This window comes from Trematomus bernacchii, unplaced genomic scaffold (assembly GCF_902827165.1).
Source record: "Trematomus bernacchii unplaced genomic scaffold, fTreBer1.1, whole genome shotgun sequence".
Taxonomy (NCBI): Eukaryota; Metazoa; Chordata; class Actinopteri; order Perciformes; family Nototheniidae; genus Trematomus; species Trematomus bernacchii.
Window position 1 is genome coordinate 4807195 of NW_022987567.1, and position 23566 is coordinate 4830760.

Genomic DNA, 23566 nt, shown 5'->3' on the forward strand with positions numbered 1-23566 from the left:
GCAAACAGGCTTATGAATAGTGTTACTGGAAATAAAGTCATAGTTTGAGTGTAGATAAAAGAGCAATAACACTGGCCTTGGATTGAAGCTGTGGAAAAGAACACTGGGTCTGTGTTCATGACCCAGAGGCTTTAAAAATCTGGTTGTACAGATTAGAGTTTCTTCAGTTTGGGAATTCCTGTACTCGGGGTTGTGTTGAATACTCTGCACTCTGCTGATTATATATATTCCAGTGGATCAGACAAGAGGGCCATATTCTGAGAAGCACATCATGAAGGTACTGTAAACCACACATTTATTATTTATGATGCTACAATAATATCGACAAATGGACAGTGTTATATGTCAGTAACCTTAAAACTGTGTCTGAGTTTATCTACACTACAATTTGTATTTCTGTTATCCCTTTCCAATTGATAGTAATACATAAATTCATACTGTCACCACTCACTAACTCATGAAATAACGTCTGTTCATTTACTGTGATTTAAAGTATATCAGTTTGCTCTACATAATCAATGTAGAGCAAACTGAATTGAGCTAACAGTTTTCCTGTTTTCGGTGTTCAGATGGATTTGGTTGCAGTTCTGTCTTCTTTTGCATTGTTGGTCGTCCTTATATGTCCTGTATGGTAGGTGTACACACAACTCTCCTAACATCTTACTGCAATATTATCGCTTGTACAGTAATGTATTAATAGTGGAAACAATGTCTCTCTTCTCCACACTATCAACATGGGACCCAAGAATGCAGCTTTAAAAAAAAAAAATTGATTAATACTTTTCTGTTCATTCTCAAGCGACAAATATAACATGAATATTGTTTTATATTGTCCATGTCTTTCTCTATTAGCTGTCAGCATGTTGACTGCAGATGGGGGTCTTATGGAGAGTGGTCAGAGTGTGATGGCTGCTCCAGGACAAAGGTATTTTAAACCACACATCCTTTGTATGGTTTTCATTTCAGTGCCTCAAGGTGTGATACAAAATGCAGAGTGGGGTTACATAAATTGAGATGGATGCTATTGCTCATTAGCAAGATTTGTATTGCAGAAAACCTTGGATTAACTTAATGTGAACTATTTGCGCAGATTTATAATTTACCCTAGCAAGCATATCCATTGATTGTGATCAAATTACGTAATATTTGCTGCAACATATTATTGATTTAACCTGGCATGACTTTCTGAACTTGGGGGAAGGCTCTCAATTCATGTTGTCTGATAGGTTATGCAGACAGGGTCCCTCGACATTTTGAAAAACGTAATTGTATGTTTATAGTAGATGTTTTAATCAAAAAGTGGCTGCTTCCATGTTGAAAAAACACACAATATAGTGACTCTGAAAAAAGCTTCACGGCAGTAAGTTGCAAAACATTGGGAAATAAAGTGATGTCACAAAAAACAAAAAATTATTTCATGTTAATGGTTTTTCCTCTCTTAGGTGCGGACCCGCCATGTGGAGGTGTACGCCCAATTTGGGGGTGCACCATGTTCAGGAGAAGCCACACAAGCACAGCCATGTGTCTCAAAGAAAGGATGTCCCCTTGCAACAGGCTGTGGAGACCGGTTCCGCTGTACCTCTGGTATGTTGTGACATCTTGTATTTAGCTAAATGTGGAAGTGACTCTAACCTGCATTTTTTAATTGGCCTATGGGGGGCCACTTCACGGATTACAAAAAAGTCAGATGCTTCTACCTTGATTTTTACATCACTGAATGTTTACTAATCAAATCTGAAAAGTGCAGTCAATGTATAAGTGCTCTAAATATGCATTCTTTGAAAGGGCCAACAGGCGGCGCCTTAAAAGGGCAGATTTGATAGAAGTCTATGACAGAATGACTCAATGTATCTCTTGTTTTATTACTACACTGAACATGTTTCCACGTCTCATTCAATAAAGAATGCTTGCTTGGGTATCTTGTTATTTACGGTTTGCTACCACATCTTCTTCATGTTTTTATCTTAGAACTTTATCCCTTTCATAGTATGTTTTTTTATTTCACAAAACCCAAAAACTAATTTCAGTTAACAAAACATTACCGTTAATTTAAATTTGCCCAGGAATGCTAATCTTTTGCTTAGGTTTTGCTCAGGGTCTTACCAGATTGTCTCAGTTGTTGCAATACTTTCTTACACTTTCTTATATTCAGCAAGACTTTACCAATATTATAATAGAGGTAACTTTTCACATGTTTTTTCAAATTATGTATTGTAGAATAAATTGTCTTTACTGTACACATTACGCAACGCAGGTCAGTGTATCAGCCAGTCTCTGGTGTGCAACGGAGACCAGGACTGTGAGGATGGTCTGGATGAGAGGAACTGTGATGGAGACAACAGCCAGTACTCATGTGACCTCGACAAAACGCCTCCAAACTCCGGCGTCACAGGCAGAGGGTGAGTAGCTTCAACTCCAACAACATGAACATGTGTCATGAGTGTGATATAGGCTTGTAATCGTCATATTTGGGGTGAAATTGTTGCCTATACATTGGCTCCGAACATTGGGGTCTTAACATCCACAAGGGATCGCAAACGTTTCCCGGGGAGTTTCATTTGTTTCTGTTAAAACACATCACTTAATCCAAGGTGGTCAGTGTACTTCAAAAAACAAAGTGTCCCTTAAAAAAAGGGCTAGAACCACAGATCTACTTAATAAGAGTTCTTTAATTCATTCATTACAGGTACAACGTGTTAACAGGCAAACTGAGAGCAGGTGTGATCAACACTCTGAGCTTCGGAGGGCAGTGCCGGAAGGTGTTCAGTGGGGACCATCAAGACTCTTACCGACTGCCACAGAACATCCTCAGGTACAACTTCGAGGTGAGTGTTTATGTTCACAAATAAGGAGCCAATATGATATGATTTTAGATATAAAGTATTACACTGTGAATTAATAATTGAATGTGTCTTTTATCATCCAACTGAAGTAAACATTCTATACCGGTGTATTATAACAACCTATCATAGAACACTCTACAGGAAAAGGGAAAACCCCAAAAAGCATAATGGGCCCCTTTAACTGATGTATATGATTCGTCTTTACCTATATACATTTAGGTAGTGTTATCTAAGGTAATTAATCATATTCTATAAGATCATCAGATTTGTCTTGTCATAAATCCCTAAAGTCAGCAGCTAGCATGGCAACAAATATGGCACAATAAGCTCTCAGCAGCTACGCTAATGAAACCAAATGCTGAACTCTGTTTGTGCTGCAGGTGACTGTAGAAAATGAAGACAGCGATGAATCCTACGAGAGCTCCTGGTCCTACATGCAGCACATCCAGGCCAACGCCTTGGTGGGACACGACCGTCGTAGTTTCCACAAAGAGCTCACTGACAATAAGGTAATGATAACACTTCTTTAGAGTGAAACCATTGATATGGCTCTTCTTGGGCTTTGTGACTAGTTGCTTTAAACCTATTATTCACCTATTATGCAAAATCCACGTATACATCAACATGTGTCCCCTCTGTGTAAATAGATTCTGAAAGTTTCAGGAACAAAGATTCTCTCTCTTTTTGTCCTGATCCATTTATATAAAAACCTGTCTGAAAAGGAGCTGATCAGATTTTGGCCACTTGATGATGTCATAACGATGTGTTGGCTTGTGTAACCATTAGCCAATCACCAACCAAGGTAACCACCCCCCACCTTATCACCTGAATCTCCTCCTAGAGCACCATTGTGTTTTTTTTAACCAAATATCTCTCAGAGGGGCGTGGGGAGTGGCTCCTTATTTTCATCTAAAGTAACAGACAGAGAATCAGCACTTTGGAAACAGGGCTGAAACAGAGGGGATTATGGGATGCTGCAATGATCTGTTTGGTATTTGGAGCCAAACACTTCAGAGACATGTTTTGTATATATCTGAGACCTATAATAAATTGATGAAAAACAGTATAATAGGGGACCTTTAACGGTGTATGTAGAAGTACAAATAATGACTTCTTGGTGTTTTGGTGTCAATCGTCCAGGCCTACAGACTTATAATCCTGAAGAATAAAGTGGAGCTGGCCCAGTTCCAAAACTCTGTGCCTCAGTATCTGACTCTGGCTGAAGGTTTCTGGAAGGCCCTGTCCTCGCTGCCGTACACGTATGACTACTCTGCTTACCGCCAGCTGTTTGAGATATACGGCACACATTACCTTTCTGAGGGCAAACTCGGAGGCGAATACCAAGGCTTGTTGGAGTTAGACCGTCAGGCACTCGATTCAACAAGTAAGAGCTTTGATAATAATTAAAACCTCACTTTTAAGAGTGCCTTACAAATCTAGAAGTCTTGATGCAGAATATCATGGACTTTTGGGATTTGTTTTCTTGCATTAAAAGGTTCCCATCAGAACATTTCTTAATATTTTGCTCCTGTCTTGTTTGTGTAAAGGTACAACAAATATAGACTACCAGAGGTGTTGGAGAAAGGTGAAACGCCGTTTCTTTAGAAAGAAAGTCAAGACAACCTGTGAAAAACTGACAAAATCTTTATCATCCAGTCATGGTAAGTAACAGAAAATCCTTATTTAAAGGTTTGCCCTGAAGTGTCAAAGAACACAGTTATGCAAATACATTTTGTCAAGTTGGATTGCAATCTCTTTTGCCTTTTGCCTTCAGGAAACAAAGTAAACAACATGCCCATCAAGGTCAAAGTGTTTGGGGGAGATACGGCTTTGACGGGCGCTTTGACTCTCCTGGATCTTGATAACCCAGAAGCTAACGGAGAAATCTATGACAACTGGGCCTCGTCTGTCAAAGACTTCCCTGAAGTCATAGACATGAAGGTATGACAGTGGTACACAGCTGGTTGTCAGCTGTCATCTGGATGTTTATTAATTATTGTTTGATTAGTTGATCGAGCTTAACTAACCCTTCACCAAATCCCACCCCCCTTTGTTTATGTTGCTGCTCCTGTCCATTTTGTAATTTCAGCATGGCGCGTTTGCAATTTAAATAGAAAATACTGGCAGGATTAACATTCAAATTTGATACACGCTTTTTTTTAAACAATAAGCATGCTCTGTCAAAAAAGACAAAAATAACCTTTCCTTTTCTAACAGGATAACTACTATTAGTCCAGCTTATTTAAAACCATATTTGGACTTGAATATACAATAGCACTCTTTTAAACCAGTTGAGTATGAGAGAATGCAGTTTTAACAAACTTCGCATTGGCTTTAGTTTTCAGAATCAGGGGTTGCCCGGTGTTTTGTACATTATCTGTGTATACATGTTTTCTATACTTGCACAGTTGTAAAGTGTACACTTGTTTTCCAGCTGCGTCCTCTGTATGAGCTGGTGAAGGAAGTGCAGTGTGCAGGTTTAAAGAAAGTCCACCTGAAAAGAGCCTTAGAGGAGTACCTGTCGGAGGAGCATCCCTGTCACTGCGGGCCCTGCCAGAACAACGGGAAGCCGCTGCTGACGGGGTCCGAGTGTCACTGTGCCTGCCGGCCGGGAACATCGGGCCACGCCTGTGAACAGGGAGCTGTGATTGGTGAACAACCAGGTAGGCTACACAGAACTTGAAATTAGTTTGGGATGAAAATTATACATCCAGATTCAATGAAGATCAAATGTCACAAGATACATGTCACTGATAGTATTATCATAGAAACAATAGTGACAAAAAGCACTTCTAAATCGAAACATGATCTTTCAAAGGTTGCATAAGAACAAACATCCATGAAAAAATTACATTTGTCATTTTCATTCTTACAATACAAAAAGCTTGCAGGAAAGCAAGACAACTTTCTAAACTAAAGAAAAGTAAAAATGCTCAAATGTAATCAGTGATCATACATTGAAGTGGGGTTACGAGCTTAAGAGCAGAAAGCCTCACGAGTAACTGGAAGATGTAATAACAGTGTAAAGAAAGTGCTTAACAAATCCTGAGATTACAAAAATGTAATCCAGATTCAAAGTTCAAATACGTCCAACCCACTTTCCTTTATTGTCTTGAAACGGCAAGTTATTTCTATAAGATTTACCTGGAAAAAATGTACGTTTATGTTACCATGCAGTCCAGTCAATGAAAGAACAGCAAAGATAATGTTTATTTTTTCTCTAAGGCGTGATCGATGGCAGCTGGACCTGCTGGTCTTCCTGGGGAACCTGCTTTGGAAGTAAAAAGACAAGGACCCGAAGATGTGAAAACCCCGCCCCCAGGAATGGCCAGCACTGCATCGGAGAGGTGTCGGAAGTGAAGCCTTGTGAGGACCCAGACATCCAGTACTTACAGTAAGTTTATGCACAGGAACTTGTGGGAACCAGGGTGTATCCCAAATATATGACCCCAAAGCAAACCCATAGACTTTCTCACTTGTTTTTCATAATATAACAGAAGATTTAAGACTTAATATCCTTAATTTGATTATACACATACAGTAGAAGTGGTTTGTTAAAGGTACAATGTGTAAGATATGCCATAATATACATTATCAAAAGAACATTATCAACAAGTGGAGAGTGTACAGTGTGGATGTTATGTCAAAGATGTCTATGTCTTCTTAACATATATACTTAAGTTAGCATGATAGCTAACTTGCACTGGCCCGTCCTCTCTTGTTTTCCCACGTATTCCTCTAGAGGTGATAGTGAGGCACTGTAGAGCCAGTCTACACATGAAATACCCTAATTATACAATACAATTCGCAAAAGGTGGTGTCAGTGTTTTAATGTTCTCACTGTAAACTTTTTGTGTGCAGGACGATGGAGCCTCAGTGCTTCGATCTCCCAGTGACTCCACCAAAGACATGTGGAGCGCCCCCAAACCTCAGGAACGGATATATTGAGGTGAGTTTGCTTGATTTATGCCGTTTAAAAAGGTTGTTCCAGTTACTGTATTATAAATAAACTGGAGTTTTATTTTCTCAGAATCCCAGGGACTTTTACCTGGTTGGAAACACGGTGCAATACTCCTGCATTGACGGTTATTACCTTATTGGAGGCACTGTGGCTCAATGCACTGAAACCCAGAAGTGGAGGACAGAATCGCCGGTTTGTAAAAGTATGTCTTTCTGGCTCTATTATTTGCTTATTAGCGAGATATCTCAATTTACTTGAAGTGATTCAATAAAGAAAGTTAGGATTTTGTAGGCACCACATCTAAATCCATCTGATAGTTACTGAGATGATTTTCAAGGCAAAAATGACATATTGCCAAATCCTTTAAGCTAGTCATTGCTAGCTAAACCAAAAAGGAGTATTTTCAACTGTCATGGTTGCCATTAGACAATCAGTATATCACTACTTTTTTTTTAAACACAGATGTGGATTAAGATGAAGATTAAAACTGTCTAAAGATTTTCTACGTGTCCCTTTTATGCACCTCTAGAAATCCTAGTCCTGTGTTATGTCCTCAGTTCTTCTTGCTAAACGTTCCCCTCCTCCCATCTCAGGTGCCACATGTGGGTTTCCTCTACTCAACAGTGACATCATAGCCACCCCTATCGAGGTAGCCTATCAGATTGGACACAGAGTGTTCCTGTCCTGTCCTGCGGGGTCGGTGCTGGACGCGGAGGAGGTGTCAGAGATCATGTGCAGTCCCAGTCTGCAGTGGTCTCCTTCACCGGCCAGCGCTCATTGTAAAGCAGGTACAATGCATTAACTCTCAGGTTCAATGTGAAAGTGTAAATATACATCTGTTTGCTAGCAGCTTTTGCCCCTGGGAGCATAAATACAATTTAATAATTATGTTTTACTGCAACCCTATCTGTTCTGAAGCAACATTTTAATTTATTTGGAATGGAATTGTGCATGTCAGTCAAATATTGAATCCAGTTTACCTCTATATTTTCTCCTCAGTGCTCTCAGGTCCCACTCCTCCACCTGGCCTGAAATGTAAGCCTTGGGAGAACGTAGGAAAAACTGAGTGTGTGTGTAAAATGCCATCTCAGTGCTCGTAAGTATTATTTTTGATAATCATATTATTGTCATGCACAGGGAAAGGCTTTTTTTTAGAACTACGTAGAAAATAATATGTAACGATTGTTTTCCTCTATTGCCCACATTAGGACTTCTCTGCAGCTGTGTGCCAGACTCGGTTCAAGCCGAACCCGAGTACTCAGTCTTTGTCAGCTCGGAGCTCTGCGCTGTTTGGGGCGGAGCTTCGAGTTAGCGACAGACTGTGACGGGCCACAAGAGCTGTCCCTGTCCTGTGAGGACTGCAAACCAGGGACAGTTTGTCAGGGTAATCCTATTTATTACACCTTGGACCTTATTGTTGTTGTTTTGACATGGATATTAATATACTTAGCTCACTGTACATCAAGTTTGTTGGGACAATACGTCTAAAATGGATTCAGGACAATGACTACATATTTAAAAACAATACTTTAACTGAATAAGAAAAACATGGTCCTTAAAAAGTTGCACTGAACAATCAGAAAGTCACTAATTCAATAAAAATGCCATGAAGAAAAAATCTGAAAATTGTTATTGATAAAATGCCATCCGATTATTCTAAAGGTCCATTATCCTAAACGTCAATAGTCCGAAAGATAATAATATTGGATTAAAAGACTATTTGTTCGGCAGCCCAAACACAATCGTTGGATTGGGGCCCATTGCTCCAAAAATACACACTCTGTGAACACATTTATTAATGATACATGGAAAATGTTTTTGAACCTTCCAAAAAACACATTTCTTCAGACAACCGACTCACAGACACTTTGCCCCTAATTGGCCATTACTTTTCACATTTCAACTTTTGTCCAAGTTTTCCAATGCTAATGTTTCCTTTTTAAGTTCAGGTTTTGCTTGCTATGACACATTTCGATTTTCAAACCAACATTTCCAAATGATCCATTAGCCAATGAGAACTTTATAACTAGCATAATAGAAAGTTAGCAACATCTCATTAATAATGCTGTATGTCATTGAATCATTAAGTAGGTCTGTAAACTGTCATGGATATTGGGTAATAATTTACCATTCACTATCATTTTCTGACAAATAAGTCAAACCTGTGAGTTAGTTTATGACTCAACTTCAATTGGCTGACTGGGTGTTCTTTTGCTGAGTTATTAGCGATGTCATTTCCCGATTTCAGGAAGCGATAGGAATGATGTTCAAAAGATTCATTTAACTGTTAACATGTGGTGTGACTGCATCATTATATAATTGTTTTTTTTTCAATTCTAGAATCGAAATGCGTGTGTCAGAACGTCTCAGACTGCCCGACAGACTCCGCCCCCCTTTGCACCAAAACCAGTGATGACAGCGTTGCCAAGACGATGACTGAATGTGAGGTGGGGGCCAGACGCTGTGCTAATGAGCAGGTCCATGTTGTCGGTATCGAGGCTTGTCCAGAATAAAAATGTCTGAGCTCTCTCACTCTGTACATAAAGGAGGGACATGTTGTTTTCAATGAACTGTAAATAGAATTTCTTTTTTTTATAACACTTGAATTATACAAATCATGTGCTTTTTACGCATTTGCATACACATATTTACATAAGCTTATTTTCTAAAACTAAGAGAAAATCTTCAATCATACAAAATTAAATCAATCAAATAAAATACTTCAACTATGTTTTTGGTCTCTTGACTAAGTTTTATTATATAAAGACTTATGAACCAAACTCTTTTGCAAATTATTAGTTATGAATCAAAAGTTATGATAACAAATAACGTGTTAATGAATCATATCAATACATTTTAGATCTCTAAATGTATCTTTATTTTTAAGATTCTACAGTTATGGAGGTCTGTGTTTTTCAAAAGTATGTTGGACTAGTGTAAAGTAGAACATAAGAGAAAACAATGTGTCTTTAAAGTAATTCAAGTTTTCAAAAAAATTATGAAAGCATAGTGACAGCTTATTAGTAACTAACATTACAATTGAAACAGTTATATTTCCCAACACATATGAAATCAGACAAGATTCCGACCCGGAGACTTGTTTCCATTCACAACTTTAATGCGCATTTTAAAGTATCGCATAAGAAAAGCTGTATGAAAGCCTCAAATACGCTTTATGCCTTGGCCAGAGTTCACATGTGTAAATGGGTATGGAAAGGCCTTTGCATTGAATATTAAGCATGGACCTAATTACTATAAAACATTGGATTCTAGGAAACACTATTATTATATGAGATACTGTATAAACCATTGTGAATGTGAACTTGGAACTATAACATTTTAAAATAACCGTTCAATCTAAAATGAAGGCAGATTCTGCAACTGCATGGTTTGTTTCGCCACAAATGTTTTCAGAAATACATTTTATATACATGTTAACTTTTTCGTAACAGGAGAACATTTCCAAACAAGTCAAAATGGTGGTTACTTTTCTAATCTGAGGGCATACAATGGAGGAGACGCTGTTGGCATGTTCCCTCACTAAACATGTCCCATGTAACGCAAGTTCAACCAATCAGAGATGTCGTTTTTACACAATCATTCTACTTGACATAAGGTTGATATCATAAACTTCTGGATTTTATGGAAGCACCATCTTGGATTCATTGACCTTTAATCTTCTATTCAAAATATACTTAGAATTATGACTTCCATAATTTACAATTGTTCTCAATTTAGCAACGTTATTTGCTTTCCATTTGGAGCAGTTAGGTGTGCCTTTGATAAGGGTTAGGGTTGGTTGGGGTTAGGGTTACTTACTCTTGATCTTTGAACCCGAGTATACTTGCTTGCCATTCCAGTTGTATAAGTGTATGAGTAACATAATAACATTGTGCAAGATATGCTTACAGTCAGATGTTTAGATGGAATCATAGAAAAGCATATGAAGGATCATCTGGACTCACAGACGCCTTCATTGAGAATCTCAAACTGATAGTTGATGCATTTGAGGGCGGCCATGGAGCACAGGTCCATGCTGCGAGTCCTCTGGGTCCGGGTCAGCTTCACGCAGAACATGTTGGCTTCACCTCTGGGGCAGTCCCGAGCAGCTTTGCACTCACACTTCTTTAATGCTGAGAACAGACGAGAGTTAACGTTAGGATCTTTTTTTTAACTATATAAATGTGAAAACTACTTTGATGAATGAAGAATCCATGCTGAATATGAGTGACTGCAAGTTAACAATAAAACTTAAAAAATTATGAAGCAATTCCAGTGAATTTATCTCAAAGTGTGAAGGAACATTTGATTATTTTTACACAGTTTTTGCCATTGCTGTATTTGGTCAGTAATGGTAATTAAAAAACATCTGCTGGATACACTCTCAAAACATGAGCACAACCAAAACAAGACAAATGTTCACAAAACATATTACAGCTTAAGGGTTTGCTTCCGTGAGCATTGACGAAAACTATGACAAAATAATGTATGTTCGTCAACAACCTTTTTTTCCATGACAAGACAATGACGAATCGGCACATTTTCATTAAACGCCAACTCTTAGTATATCAAAATTCAATATAGTTCATGAAAAAGACAACTAATTCCGGTACTAAATGCAGTACAAAAACTTGACTAAAATGTCTCTTTATGTTCATCACTAAGATAAGACAAATACCGAGACTTTTAGTTGAATAAAACTAGCCTCGAAAAAAAACGTTTGACTTATTACGATAAAAATGAACAAATACACAGAATTAACAGTAGGACCAAATAAAAATGCTAACAATTAAAGAATACCTCCAATTGAAGTTGTCAACAGTTTTACAGAAAATGTATAATGATTTTTTTTTGGGAAACCAATAATTGAGTACTGCATATCCAGCCCCTTTATATATTCGTAGGCTGGCTAAAATTACTTTATTGAACCTCAGTTGGTTGTCTCACACTGGCAAGGTTTAATCATCATAACACATCAGAATAAAAGAAAATAGCATTAAAAAAAAAATTAATAGAATGCTATACTCTGTCTAAATAATTTATTCGAATCAATACAAAATCATAATGTAAAATGTTTTGTGTCCGACCAACTCACCAGAGCAGGTCTCCCATTCGTAACACGTGTCGAGGTTACAGGGCTCCTGAGCCGAGCTCTTGGAGGACATGTTGGCTCTGAAGTTGGCCCACTCCAGTTTAGCTGCATCCACCTCGTCACATGACCCCTCGCTGACGAAGAAGAGCGGATCGCTGTGGCAACGACCGGCATGGAAGGAGCAGAGGGACATCGCCACGGTAACACCGAGGTCAATGTTCAGGATACACAGAGTCTCGGGTTGTGAACTGTACACACACACACACACACACACACACACACACACACACACACACACACACACACACACACACACACACACACACACACACACACACACACACACACACACACACACACACACACACACCCTCAAGTTAATCAAATATTGTAATATATTGGTTTTATAGTCCACAAAAATCATATACATGTATATCAAGAAATATAAAGAACATAGAATAATTTAACAACAAATATACAATTGATTTTATTGAAAACATTTAATTAATAACGTATAAATAAGAAGACATATAGATAGAAAGATTGAAAAATGATTGAGAAAAACGTACAGGCAGCTCTCTCTTTGAATGCAGACACATTTAGAGTCCTGCAGTTTCTCTCCTGGCCCGCACCGACTCTCAGGAACAAACGGTTCCTCTGCAAACAGGAAGTACACAGAAAGCAGACTTGAGCTGTCTCATTCATGCATAGTATTTTACATACGAAACCCGAGCCTCATTTGAGTCTGTCTTATTTAGTTTGGGGGACACAGTCCTGGATATTTCCCACGCATGGGAGTAAGGGAACACAGCTGCGTGCTACTCTTTATCAGAGGCGGGGAACCAGATGTGAGTCTGCCAAACCAAGCAGTTACTCCTTATCTGTGAAGCGTTCTTTGTCGTAAAGCCAAACATGGTGTTAGAAAACACTGATGATAAAGCAAAATTCTCATGCAGGACGGTTTTCACTAACCGCAGCAGAAGTGATGGTTTCCCGGCCATTGAAGAGCTTACAAAGATTGTGCTTTATTGAAAGTGTGTTCAAACTTAATATTTATATAGCTTCTCGTTATGCCATTCGAGTGTGGCAGTTTGTTAAAAATCAAAACTCTTTTTAAGTTATGTGGTCTGACAACACGTCTTATGACCCAATTCTGATTGAATCATAGTGCTAGCACTCTGAATAATTCAGTTTCAGTTGAACATAGGAAAAACAATAAGATCAGTAATTATGTGACAATGTCCATAAGTGACATGTTGATTTGAACTATCGCTAACATTTTATTTGCAAAAAGCTTCAAATAAATAATACTAATGATATACATGGGTTAAGATTGTATATCTAAAAAATAACATTGTTTATGTCTAGACTGACGCTTTGCAAAAACCATGGGAATCTCACTTTCTTTAAGCCTCTTTGCAAAAAACCTGCATTAAAAGCATTGGTTCTGGAAGTGTTGTTTTTACATTTGCATGACTCTGCGATCTCAAAAAGAGTAATCTACTGTACCATCTGAGCAGCGTAGGTCAGCAGGTAGGGGAGGCTCCCAGGTGAGACTGTCGCTGCATTTGTAAAAGCCCGATGGCATCGGTCTCAGGCTGGACTCGTCACAGTTCAGTCCCACTGATTCCCCCACTCTGTACTGCTCTTTGGTGGGGAACAGCGTCATGCCTTCAGGGATCTCAGGAGGAAGGCACAGTTTCCCTGAGAATCACGATTTTAAATCAATGTAACACACTGGAGCAGAAATATTACAGTCCTCGCGTGTATCGAGAATGACCTTACAGAAATGTGTGGATGTATGATTATACCAATTTACAACGTTTCATGTGAGAAGGCAAACTTACTGATGCATCTTCCTTTTGGTTGTTGCCACGTGCCATCAGGAAGACAGTTGATGAACTGAAAGCCCTCCAGGTCAAAGCCAGTGAAGCACTGGAACTCCTCATCCTCACCAAAGTCATAATACTGTTTCGCTTTCTGTCAGAGGAGGCAGTTATTATTATTAAGTTACATGGTTAGCCACCAATATAGCAGCTGCTGCAATGTGCGTTAGATGTCACAATGCTGACACTTTCTAGGACTAAATTAGTGGAAAGTGTAGTGTAAGTGTTACCCTGAGGAAGCTGTTGGTGGGCCTCTGTGGCCTCAGACAGCCCTCCACACCAGGAGGCAGCGTGTCCTTCCAGCCTATAGTGAAGTCGTCATCATTGTCACACGTGTCCTGTCTGGACACAAAAACATGGAACATACAATAAATCCTAAATGATACACTTATGTAAAAAGAGAAAATACAAGCTTGACTACAACCTAATTGTGTTAATGTAAGTTGAAATGTCTGCTGCAACATATATGGTGTATACATCAGCATTCAAAGTGTGCTTATAAGATTGTGTAAAAGAAAAAATCTTAACAACATCAAAAAGATCTTACTTTAACATGTTATTTCAATCAGTGAGATTTTATGGTGGTTTATATATTTTTAGTTAGTCACATAATAGGAATTCTGGATGTATAAAGGGGTCTGTGGGGGGGAAGGTTGGGGTAATGTTTTATATAAATGGTTATTTAGGTAGTCAGCTAAGACACCTAAAGCACCAGAGACATACATTTTGGTTAACATTTGGAATATAATCATTTTCTTGAGTTTTAAACTACTGGGGTCAAATTGACCCCAGAGGATTAAGGGTGTAAAGTAAATCTGAGGATAACAGGAGGGTTAATAATAGTGAAAAATAAGTTTTAATGAGATCACCATGCCATGTTTAGTTAACTTTACTCCATGTGATCTGATGCTAGCTGCCTAACATTCCTTGACTTTTCAATAATGACTCATTCAAAGCAAACAGTTTTTCCTACTTTTCAAAGATGGAGATGTGACACGGGTCCTCGAGTTTGTCAGGGCCCTCGCAGGGTTGGCCTCCTCTGAGGGGGGCGGGGTTATCGCACCGTCTCGTCCGATGTCTTTTCATCGTCGCTCCACAACGACTCCACGGCCCCCAGCAGCTCCAGTAACCATCCACCACCTCTGTGGAGATTACAAATCAATCCATACCAAAACATCACCAAACCTAGTTTAAAGTGGACCTATCATGCTATATTTGAATAATATAGTGTAGGACCATACCTATATAAGGCATATTTATACTTTTTTTTTTTCAAAATACCAAACAGATCATGCATTTTAGCCATGCCTCATTTCGCTCAATTTGACAATTTATAGCTCTGTTTTTGCAAGGGTTGATTCTGTGAGTAACAGCACCATCTAGAGGCCTGGCATATGTACTACAGCGTCTCCAGCGCTTTCGAACGGCAATGCCGTGGTTGTCTCCTCCTGATTGGTGGAGTTGGCCCAATAGCCGTAGCGCCACCGTCCTGACGTCAGGACAGTGTTCAAATCTGGATCAGTTTTTATCAGATCCGTTGCAGCCCCTTTTTTAGAGATTTGGGTATGGAGGAAAATAGAGAGGGTTGTGTTTTCTGACACTTGGTGAGTTCCCTGGAACACCGGGGACACATATTCATGTATAAAAGACGTACAAAAGTGCATTTTGCATGATAGGTCCCCTTTAAATGGAACTGTGTTTTAGCTTAAACGTCTAAAGTACTGCCCTACAGACTGCAGTGTTCTTCACATGGTCTCACACATACGATCAAACTCATGAATTTGCAAGTCAGGGAGGTAAAAACATACATTTATACTATGAGAGAGATAAAACAAAGGCTGTGTGTTGTTCATAATTAAATGAAAAAAGATCACTTTCAGATTCTGGATCCTATTTGGATTCATTTTGATAGTATGGAGTTGTGTTATGCTTGCAGCTGCAACATTAAACTGTGATTTTCTTACAACACTAATTGAAGCCCTTGACTTTCATCCTAATAGCCACACTTTCTCATGGTTATTCTCACCATACCAAAGCGAAGGGAAAGACAGCATATCCTAGAAACAATGTTTACCTTATTCAAATTCAAGATCATCAAAAGAAAATGTTGAACAATACTTTGTTGTCTTCTATTTTCTTGTTCATCAGGATGTTGTGTCCTGCTGTACCTGAAGTAATGTCCGGAGCTCGTTCTTCACAGTTTGTGCCAAAAGTGCCGGTTTGGCAAACACACTTGCACTCTGTCCCGGAGAGAACCGCCCTGCCGTTGTTGGGGCACGGAGAGCACTTGCAGGTATCAAACTCGCCCATGTACTGCAGCAGGGCCTTCCTCAGGTTTCTCCTCTTCGTGGCGGCACAAGGGATCCCCCGAACCAGATCTATGATGGGAAGCACCTGGACAAATACAGACAGACAACTCAGAGTCTATGCATTACATTAACGCACACAATGTACAACAATATCTGTTTTATTTTTTTTGTATTACTGCCGATTTTTATTCCATAGTTTATTCCATCTTATTCCATTGCAATGTAAATACTGTCATATTTTACTATATTTTGTATATTTTTCTAGTTCTCTATCTGTGTTTTGAATTCTTGTTTTACTACTATGTACAGTATGCACCACGACACCAAGTCAAATTCCTCGTACGTGTAAACCTACTTGGTAATAAACCTGTTTCTGATTCTGATTCTGAGACAAGAAGGCAACATCAGCTTTTTGTAGAATTGAGTTTTGTCATTTTGAAGTTCAGTGGTATTTGATTAACCTTGTATTCAACCACAGCAGGGTTGTCCAGAACAGACTTTGCCCAGTTCTTAAAGACCGTTGAGTCCGGGGCGGGGCGCTCCCTCTCCCAGGCCAGAGCCGCGGCCTCTCGAGCTCGACCTCCTTTCACCATGGAGAAAGACTTCTCTGCTGCCTTAATGTACGAGCCTAGACCAAAAGGAACACGGTGAAGATAAGATCAGATCAGAACGCAATGAAAAGCAGAGTTAGGAATCAAGAAAGGCAAGGCAAGTTTATTTATATAGCACCTTTCAACACAAGGCAATTCAATTAGAAGATGAAAGCCATTACGAGCATTAAGAAACATATTATAAAATGGCATTTCAAAACAATAATTTAAAAGCAAAGATAATAAAACATGAATAACAAAGGAACATGAATAAAAGTTACAGTTCAGTGTGAGATATATCTAATATGTATATATGACCCAATATGTATATATGTTCACTTTAATTCATCTCTTATTTCATAGTTTTTTTTATCTTTGATTTGATCTTTAATTGTATTAATCTGTGTGAATGTGCTGTTTCTGGGAGTTTGTTCCAGATATTTGGAGCATAATAACTGAACGTTGCTTCTCCATGTTTAGTTCTGGTTCTAGAAAGTGGGCTGTCTGTCAGTGTGAGTAACAAACCTTGATATTTCTCAGTCATCCTGTCGTCGGAGCACCGGGTTACACTGCTGTGTTCTGTGTAGAGGATGATGGTCCAGGTGGTCTCTCGGCCCAGACAGCTTTTGATGTGCTCTTCTGTTTCACCTGGAGATGATGAGCAACATGACGCAGAAACAAAGAAATCAAAACACTGTAGCACTGTATGCGTAGTCTTTTACATTTAGATAGTTCTAAATGTTCGCAACTTTTTTCTCAGTTCTTTTTATAGCTTCATGAGATATGAATTTGATATTTTTTACACAATTGTAGTGAGTATTGGTACATTTATTCAACTAAAAGTACATTGCAAGGCCCATTTTAGTAATGATAAAATAATATATTCTCTTTTCACTTCATTTCTCCTTTGATGAAAATTCAAAACAAATAAAAAATGAATCTTAAAACCTGTTCCATCGTATCTGTGTATTTGGAAGTCAACATACATTTCTTACATGGATACAGTATTTGACATAACACAACATCAGTTAGATATCAAGTTGGAAAATAAATGATGTATACCATCCAAGCAGCATCAGAAACAGTCTGGACTTTAGCCCAGGGTGTAATTCCAGATTTTGACCACCTGGTTGTGCTATAATACCTGAAGTGGTGAGCTCCTCTCGGCTGTACTGGTACAACAGGTCATAATGGCCTCCCAGTTTCCCTGAGCCGTAGTAGTGTGTGCCGAAACGCTGGAAGATGTCCCTGTAGAGAGCGTAACTGTAGTCCAGAGGAAGAGCATGGAGGAACTGGAGGAAAGGCAGCGACAGGACGAGGTCCCCCGGGTCCCTCACCTTGAACGTGGATACAGGAAGAACCTGGTGCACCCTGTAAAACTTGGAGTCCTACGGAAGGAAATATAGGACATAAAACAGGAAAAAAGTAAATGCATGCATGTGTAGAGATTCGTATATATATATATATATATATATGTGTGTGTGTGTGTGTGTGTGTGTGTGTGTGTGTGTGTGTGTGTGTGTGTGTGTGTGTGTGTGTGTGTGTGTGTGTGTGTGTGTGTGTGTGTGTGTGCATGTATGTACATTGTGGGGACCATGTAACAGACCGTGAGATCTAAGGACACTTTTTGACTTTTTCACTGGGCATCACTTTTTTTATTTCTAGGATGGTGTTAAGGGATGAGTTAATGCATCACATTCATAAAGCTTTTCACAATTATATTGCTAAAATGTGTTTGTTATTGTTTGAGTCACTCACCGTTTTCTTTGAAGCTTCAAAAGCTTCCTTGTTAGAGCTGCTATGGGACATAGAACTTCCACTGAAGAAAAAGATGGGGAAGAAAAAGAGGTTTCCACCTTGTTGTTTGGCAGTAGAGTCTGAGGATCTCTTATGGACAGACTCGGTGTGCAGCGGCTCGGGCGCAATGCTGAAGTCCTCCAGCTGTCCAACCTTTACAACCAGAACGTTTGTAAATCAAAGTCTAAAATAATAAAGACAGTAACAAAATAGCTAAACAAATTTCAAATTGTAGCGTTGAAGCCTATATGTGTAGGATTGCAAATCCCTATCCATTGCTGCTCTTCCACACATACTACAGCAGATGGAAATAATGACACAGAATTTGTTGATCCAGTTTTAATTGAGATAGTCAGAATGTCGTAATATTTTGTCCTTCAAAAAAGGTATAATGCAGTTTTGCACTTTAAGAGCCAAGCCAACATTAGGCTTCCATCATTATTATTGTGGCCACTTTTCTGTCACTATGTTTCTGGTTTAGGACTTTCTAGCAGAAACAGGCGGAAACAGATGCCACTGAGATGTGGGTGGTGAGGGCTTGAAACCAATAGTTATTGCAATTAATAATTATTAATAGTACCTTAATTTCAAAACTTTCAAAGTTTTGAGGGATGCGGTGGTAAAGCAATGTGGTCGGAGGTCTCTTGATCATGCAACTTCCTCCCATAAACATGTTGTCCAGCACCGCTCCCCTGGGCTCTTCTGCCAGAGCATCAAACCTACACAAACAAATCAGTAAGAAGTCAAATCTCATTGAATCTGTTTTGTGCAATTAGCACCAAAGTCCAACAATTCATTGGCTGCCCGAAATGATTGGTCGATAACAGATGTATAAAGAATTTGCAGAGCAAGAAACTGAAGAATGTAATATATGCTTATGTTAGAGTTAAGTATTGTTTGTTGTATGTGATATCTTAAACGATTTAAATAAAACATTTCAATAGTTTATTGTTCGCTAACATTTGTATTACAAATATATAAATTGTATACATTATGTCAACAACATTTACAAGCATTTGAATAAATATAATTGTGTTTCGGTCTTTGCAGCAGTGGTACAGGACTTTTAATGAAGCAGTGCAAGTGGTACTAATAGAAATTCTGTGTTGTAAGAAATGCCAGAAGAGCACTTGACAGAAAGGAATGTATTTATGAACACAGCTGAAAGAAATGTTAGGACAACTGTAAACTCAGCAGTGACTTTCTGACCATCAGCTCACCCATTCCCCACCAGGTCAGCGCCGGGGGCCACTCTCTTCTCCGCTGGACACACAATTTTGAGGTCGCCACAGTCCCTCTCATCCGAGTTATCTCCACAGTCGTTCTGCCTGTTGCACGTTAACGTGGAGTTTATGCAGCGTCCTGCAGCACAAAGGAGGTTTTGTTGAAGATAACATTTTATTTATTTATTTTTGTCTGTGCTTAGAAAGAAATTAATAACACCAAGAAACTTCCCTGGCTGATTATATATATATTGATGAACAAAGACAAGTATCTTTGTATTATTACAATGTTTTACAAATGAGACATGTTATTAAATATGTGCTTATTTGCATACATTTACAGAACAGATCATGGAAAAAAATTAATTGTATTCCTTTTTCATTCTGTTTACATATTGGAGTCAAATGATTTTACAGAGGGAATGTTTGAACACTGCACATAACTGTACAAAAAAAAGAAACATATTTTGGCATTGAAGTTCTACATAAACCATTGTAATATAGATGGAAAGAATTGCTGGAAAATGTGTAGTACGTTATAGAAGTAGGGATTTATTAAGTATGAGAAAATAAAAAAACAACTTTAAGAACAAAAATATGTTTGCAAGACACTACTGTACAGTTGAAAAGGGGTTAACTTGAGATGAATATAACAGAAGGGTGAAAGTAGGCTTTTTATGGAAACGAAATTGCCTCAAAAAAGTGTGCTTTTTCCAGTTTGTTGTTTCTTCAATCAGCAAGGAAAATTATCATTAAAAAAACGTAAAAACATAACAAATTGACCATATTAGAAGATTGTACATGTGTGATGTTTTGCGTTGCTTCTTTTACACACCAGTCAAAGTCTAATTACCATTATCGCACTTGAAGTCTTCTCTGCAGTCGACGGGGGCTAGCTTGCACTCAGTGGAGGGGTGACAGGGCCTATCCTCCGTCAGCTGCACGCTGCAGGCCGATCCACCATACTGGGACGGCCTCTGGACCGACCGCGTCCGAAACTGTGGTAACAACATGTGAGAAATACTGGTTTAGATTTGTATTTATTCAATTTAAATGTACACTTTAAAGGTCACCTATTATGCAAAATCCCCGTTCATGTCTTTTCTACATCAACATGTGTCCCCTCAGTGTAAAGAGATTCTGAAAGTTTCAGGAAAAAAGATTCTCTCTCTTTTTGTCCTGATCCATTTATATAAAAACCTGTCTGAAAATGAGCTGATCAGATTTTGGCCACTTTATCATAACGATTTTTTTGGCTTGTGTAACCATTAGCCAATCACCAACCATTGTATATATCTGAGACCTATAATAAAGTAGTGAAAAACAGTATAATATGGGGACCTTTAAAGTTTTAACCAATGACCAAGTGATCAATAAGGTCTAACGGCTGTTTCTTGGTTTTTACATATCTTTGATACTTAAATAAACCATGAAACCTATGAGCTTCATATCACAATTCGCAGAAAAGTCTCAACCCTTTCTTTAATGATACACCCGTTTGTCCTTAAGCACCATGTAAAGACATTATGTTGCCCCCAAAAGCTAAAACAAATGTTCAATTTTAATTTCAATGCAATTTATTCAATACCTTGTGAAAACAAAGGCAACCTTTCATTATATGGACAAGATGTGTTGGTGCTTGAAATGGGTTAACCAAAGTCTTAGCTTCACAAAAGTAGTGTCACATACTGTACCTATACAATATACAGGAATGAGTCCTAAACCCAGAAATTAGTTAATATTTTAGCACTTTTGGTTCCCTCGTCTCAAAGTCAATGTGTTTTTAATGTTTTTGGTTCTTGCCTGTTTCTGGGCGCAGGGCGAGCAGTCGGACCACGTCCCAAACTCCGTCAGCAGGCAGTTGATCGGACAGCTCTGCTCGTTACACGCTCTCCTGTCGTGTTTCTCACACAGCTGACGGCAGCTATTCTTCCAGTAATAATCATCGTTATAATTAATGTTCCTGTCAAACATAAAACACAAAAAACGAAACATAAAAAAATCACTTTTACATGCAGCAGATGTTGGCATCATATGAACGAGGCATTTGTATTTCACAATCCTAACTGAAATCAGCAGAGGAACGAAAGAAAACACTTTTCAAATTACAGTATTTCACAATTTTCCTGGCTCAATTTTCGGTTTCAATTTGCTAAATTGTTGATAACACGCTTTCTCCTAATTCTGGCCTCAGAAGCCATTCTGTATCACTCGTCACCGGCTTGAGCTTCAATCTCAGGATCCATGTATTTATGATCCTCTCCAGAATGGAAGTAGTCATCACACACAGAGCATCAACTAGTTCCTGAACAGTGTCCTTCACATGCTGATATACAAGAGAGGGAGTTACACAGTCACAAGATGGAGGAATATAAAGCAGTATTCAATGTTTAGTTCAGATTAGCTCCACGTCAGAAATGATCATGCTTGTCATATGTCTATCTCCATAGAGGCTGAATCATCATGTTAATCACATAGCTATCATATGCCTAAAACAGTCCTGATGCTCTTCTAGGTAATCATACATCCTGTCATGCACACAGCTACAGTTGGGATACCTTTGTTATCATGTGGACTCTGATATTGGAAGAGAACATTCAGTATTTTCCCAACAGTACAGTATTTAGGTCAATGTGTGTGTCTCACCTGGATCTGTACTGTGTGCCGTGGTTGCAGGTCCTGGAGCAGGAGGACCAGGACCCCCAGGGGTAGCGGTCACAGAAACAGGCGAGGCCGGCTGAGGTCCAGCCGAGCAGCAGCAGCAGCACCAATAACCCACGGGAAGACGCCATGAGGGGGGGGGGAAACTTCACTTTCTCTGAGAATAATGTCCAGAATATCATCATCAGATACACCATACTGTATGTCTGTGTGTTAACAGGTGTTGGAAGAAATACTTTTCCTTCAATTTGGACAAAGCAAGGCTATTACATCCTGCTAAGCTATGGCTAACCATTTTCTGACTACAGGTTGGTCCTAAAATATCTTACTCTGGAAAGGTTGATTTCAAACTAAACATGTCAACCGCAATAACCTATAAAAACAAAGTGCTATTGAATTTCCATAGAGGAACTTCCTAATAAAGTGTTCTCAACATGTTCACATGATGGCTGGAGTTAGGATTTATTAAGCGAACAACTGCTCTAACTTAAATCTGCTTGACTCTACTCAGGCAAAAAATGCTGCAGCACTTTAATGCAGTGCGTCCTCCAGGATTTGCTATCTGTCTTTGCATTTACAAATGTTTCAATAAAGTCTATTTAAAAAAATTGTTTTTGTAAGCACTTCACATTTCATTAATAAAGTGAAAAGATACAGAAGAGTTTGGAACCAGGCAAAAGAGACAAACGGAGGAAGACTTATTGTAATTTGCATCTCCAGAATAATGTCCAAATTCTAGCCGTAATATGTATTCTCAAGATAGCGAGTTTAATGTTGAAATGTTAAATTAATTCTTCATGTGAAAATGTTCTTGGTGTAATTCAACTTCATCCTCCAAATGCAAATATAAATATTCCTCTTCTGATTAAGCTTTTCATATTCCTTGCATTAATACTGACTTTATTGTTGACATTATGACCTTATTTGGTATGCAAAACATAACTTCTGTTATTTTGTTGCCTAATGCCTGGAATTGAGTGTTTTACATAATGTATTAAAATGCATTTAATAAGAAAAAAGACAACAAAAGAAAGCAAGTACAATAGGGTTGTGTCCAGTGAAGCTACATAAAAAATAAGCAAAATCTGACTTACCACGTACACTGAAGTCCTCTTGATCAGATATTAAGGCATGTAGTTTTAGTATGTTAATATTCACGCAGTTAGGAGTCCTCTCACTGAGTCCACTCGGCACTGCAGGCAGA

At 38.7% G+C, this 23566-nt stretch overlaps 2 protein-coding genes across 2 annotated transcripts; one reads left to right on the forward strand and one right to left on the reverse strand.

Moving 5' to 3' along the window:
- Positions 1-10480, forward strand: c7b (complement component 7b). The gene is made up of 18 exons (XM_034125831.1): positions 1-277; positions 570-631; positions 853-925; positions 1443-1584; positions 2255-2399; positions 2687-2825; positions 3224-3352; positions 3984-4227; positions 4391-4504; positions 4618-4784; positions 5278-5506; positions 6069-6237; positions 6705-6792; positions 6874-7006; positions 7398-7592; positions 7804-7900; positions 8013-8188; positions 9145-10480. Exons 1-18 carry the CDS (start codon positions 272-274, stop codon positions 9315-9317), a joined length of 2481 nt encoding a protein of 826 aa, XP_033981722.1. The 5' UTR covers positions 1-271; the 3' UTR covers positions 9318-10480.
- Positions 9902-23566, reverse strand: c6 (complement component 6). The gene is made up of 18 exons (XM_034125829.1): positions 23457-23566; positions 22348-22519; positions 21505-21664; positions 20555-20699; positions 19699-19840; positions 19059-19197; positions 18440-18631; positions 17826-18069; positions 17207-17329; positions 16553-16719; positions 15951-16176; positions 14756-14924; positions 14013-14124; positions 13744-13876; positions 13406-13600; positions 12466-12553; positions 11900-12144; positions 9902-10937 (listed from the first exon to the last, which is right to left on the reverse strand). The coding sequence occupies exons 2-18, from the start codon at positions 22491-22493 to the stop codon at positions 10756-10758; spliced, it is 2808 nt and encodes a 935-aa protein (XP_033981720.1). The 5' UTR covers positions 22494-22519; positions 23457-23566; the 3' UTR covers positions 9902-10755.